Below are 3,874 nucleotides of genomic sequence, written 5' to 3' on the forward strand. Positions count from 1 at the left end.
CAAAAGTGAAACACATATCTCAATCACATACAACCATGACATTTTGTGATGGATTTCCCTTTCTGCCAATAAATTTATCTTGTTTTGCAGCGGGGACAACACACGGTATGTGAGTGCCATCAATTACTCTGATTGTGTCCTTAAAAAATGGTTAATAACCTAGATCATTCTCAATTTTTCTATGAGTTCCACGAAATGTAGGATCTACAGGTCGAATAAGTTCACTCAATAGGCTAATGCAAGCTTGCAGTACATTGTGAAAGTGCCTACTTATAGTTTCCCCTGAACGTTGAAATTGTTTCTAGATCATCCAATTGCATTGTCCATGTGCAACCGTATTTAAAAACATCGCGACCATTTCTTTAATTCCTATGTACTTAGATTTTTGTAAACCATATTCCTCCAATTTAGTACATAAGAGGTGGAAAACATGTTTATCCACTCTAAACATTTCAGGACATCGATCATTATGCCCATTCATAATGCCTTGGACCCATAAATTTCCTATCTACTCACTAGTTCTGCAGGCTTGTTTAAACATATCATTTCACAGTAATGACCAACCAATGTACTTACTACTTCATATTGTGTTAATTCCCCATTAATCATGGATAACATCTTGAATGGTCATCTTCATTCCATTGTGAATCGTTAGTCCAATTCCTCAAAGTATCTTCATTCCATGGTGAATCAATATTCCAATTAGCCATTTTTGGAGTTAACCATGTGACTATGATGACAACAAAGTGTAAGCATTATAAGGACTATACTAAACAAAGTGTAAATAATTTTCATACTGCAAACAGAAAAACCAAACACATAGATAACAAGTAGAAATTAGCATAAATATATTACATAGTCATTAATAAAGTTCCTACAACAAGTCACATCAGTTCAAGTTCAAACAGCAATTAGTTCAAGTTAGCAAGTGCAGTAACAACAATGAAACAACTAAGTCCTAAACTAAGTTCTAATGTACAAGTCCCTTCCATGTGTCTAGGTCATGTGCTACCGGTCTTAACCATGCCAACAACCTGCTTCTATCATGCATAAACCCTAAATAGGCTCGCCTAGCCCACCTCAACCGCGTAAGCATCTTGGCACACGCATAATATAGTTGATTGTTACCATTAAGCTCCTCAACGGTAGTCAGGTGTGCCAAAACCTTGTCAACTAGTTAGGGATCTTCAACCAATGTTGCTGCTCACTTGTTAAAAGCAGCTACTATAACATTAAGGCTATCAGAAATTTTAGTAGACACAACAACTTTTCTCTTCTTCTTTGCATCAGACATCTCACCCCTCTTCCTCTTTCCGTAGCTTCGTGAGCCACTTGGTCTAGTATTTGCGGGGTTGTTTAACTTCGGCAAAGTCATCTATGAACCCTGCACTGGTTGTTAGGTCAACACCAAAATTTTCATCCTCACTGTCCCCTGACCCTTCCTATTGGTCCAGGCCGACTCTATAAACATCATCCTCTTCTTCTGTGTCAACTTGTGTCACAGGTACCGACTGGGGCTGTGAGGTTGATGGTGCGTACATATAGTCTTTCGAAGCCACAACATCTTTGAATATTTTCTACATATCTGATGCAAACATCAACCCTGATGTCTAAATTTCTTGAAATTAGGGTCCACCTGCATTACATTAACATAATCAGGGATAATTAAGCAAAGTTTTAATGGATATTCAAAATTAAAACTCAACCAACGCAAATAGTTACCAGCAATTTTTGTTGCCACCACTCATCGAAGGCCAACACCCTATTTGTGGCTGTACCATAACCAATTCTAGTCTCTCTAAACATCAGGTTATCCCACAACTTCCAATCTTTTCTCAATATATCAAATCTATTCTTCAATTGCCTCCTGTCATACTTTCTCCCGCTCCTTTTCTGAAAGTTCTTTTCAATTTTCCCCCAACCGGGCCTTGTAAACGATGTTCCTTGTCGTTTCTTGTGCACTATTTGCTCGGTACAAACATCGATTAGAATCTTTGTCGTGTAAGGATCCCATGTCGCTTTTCCCTTATCATTATCCATTTCTCTACGCCTTTTGATGGAGAGAACACTAACTGAATCAACCAAAACGCTAAATATGTAATAATAAAAGCCATATTATGTAATCACTAAACAAACACATATATTATTTTCTGAATATTATTGTAAATGTTTTTGTTATCAAAACTCCGATTATTATTATGAAGTCGTAAAATATTAATTGAGACATTGTAATTGCAAAAGCTGTTTAGTTTTCTTATTCAAAAAATTTTTAAATTATAAATATTTAATCAGTGGTAATTGGTTGTGAAAATTTTTTCAAAACTGAATTTATCAATTATTTTTCTTATTGTTTGAAAAGCAATTGTTCATCTTTGAATTGGAGATGCCATATTTTAATAGAAACTTAATTAGGAAAAACAATTTAGTAGTTAATTGCGCTATCAAAAACTTAATTAAAGGGACAAAACAATAGTTTTAAAATTACTTTCTCCAGTCTATACAAGGTGTTCACATAAAACCACTGAAGTCATAAAAATTAATATATTAGGAACAACAAGCCTTTTTAATTTTGACAAAAAATTTTCCCTGCTTAATGAATAAGCATTTGCTACTAATAGGAAAGTCTTTTTCATATGAAATTGCAAATTAAGGTTATTGGATTTACACCAATGGAAACCATTAATTTTTTGTGCATTTTTCTTTCAAAATTCCACTAGCATTGCAACCAAATGATTAGGGTAACACAATCCCATATACACATATACACAAGCTCATATGCACGTATACACAATCACATATCCAGAATGATCATCACAAGCTCTACGCAGATCCATTGCTCCAACAGACAGCCGTTAATTCACCTCAATAGCTCGAACAAGATGATGAAAACCACGAAAGGGGGGAGAAAAAAAATCAAACCACCAACGAGCAGAGGCAGACGACCACAAAAACCAGAAGGAAAAAAAAACACCAACCAGCAAAAACAAAGGACCACGAAAACCAAAAGGACAAAAAAAAAAAAAGAACAACCACCGGCAACTAGCACCAATTTTCAAGCTTTAATTTTAAGGCTTCCACCGGCGACAGTAAATTCAACTACAGGATCAAACCAGAAAAGAAAGGAAAAAAATTATCACCCAACCTGTAACAGATCAAACCAACCAAAGGCTGCCAGAGGTAGATCCCACGGTGTATCAGACTGGCAAGGCAAGATCTCCACGCACAGGCAAACCACGACGACCTCGATTATAGACGGCGGGACCAGCTCAGACTTGCGAGGAAGGAGCAGCCTCCAGCAGGCCACGCACACCTCACACCCACCATGCTAAGCTCACGAAGATGACAAAGCAGAGTTCACGATGACTAGGGAGGGACCTTCTGCGGGCGACCAGCGACAAAGCAAGGGTGGGAGTTTTGGGTGAAAAAGAAAGGAAGTGACTGAGCTCGAGGGAAAAGGCAGATGGGAGAGAAAAAAAGAAAGGAATCTCTCACATTGCAGAACGACTAAAATTAAGCTCTTCTAAGGGCACGATAAGCTCCTTCCAGGAGCTTATTTCAATTGGGCGGTGAGATAGCTTAAAATGGAATAAGCCCAATCAGCTCCAAGCTCTACCAAACAGGTCCCCTTATCTCAACTCAGCTTATTTTAAAATTTAAGCTGCTTTTGGGTCAGCAAACGCTGACCCAAACAGACCCCTAGGTCACACAATAACAGTACAAGCCAATTTTTGAATTTATGAATTACCCATAAATCAAAACATAAAAGATATAGTCTATATATCTGTGAGGAATTTGAGAAACTGCCATAATTTTTGAGAAACTGAATCACGTTTTGTTTGGATCTAATCATTAAGAAAAACTTTCAAAAATTTTT

At 37.1% G+C, this 3,874-nt stretch overlaps 1 protein-coding gene across 1 annotated transcript; it reads right to left on the bottom strand.

Moving 5' to 3' along the window:
• Nucleotides 1-1,597: 1,597 nt before the first annotated feature.
• LOC114759734 (L10-interacting MYB domain-containing protein-like) lies at nt 1,598-2,040 on the bottom strand. The gene is made up of 2 exons (XM_028948967.1): nt 1,723-2,040; nt 1,598-1,636 (listed from the first exon to the last, which is right to left on the bottom strand). The coding sequence occupies exons 1-2, from the start codon at nt 2,038-2,040 to the stop codon at nt 1,598-1,600; spliced, it is 357 nt and encodes a 118-aa protein (XP_028804800.1).
• Between the last annotated feature and the right edge of the window lie 1,834 nt (nt 2,041-3,874).

Source organism: Neltuma alba, unplaced genomic scaffold (assembly GCF_004799145.2).
Source record: "Neltuma alba isolate B1F8T4 unplaced genomic scaffold, ASM479914v2 tig00010887_pilon, whole genome shotgun sequence".
Lineage (NCBI taxonomy): Eukaryota > Viridiplantae > Streptophyta > Magnoliopsida > Fabales > Fabaceae > Neltuma > Neltuma alba.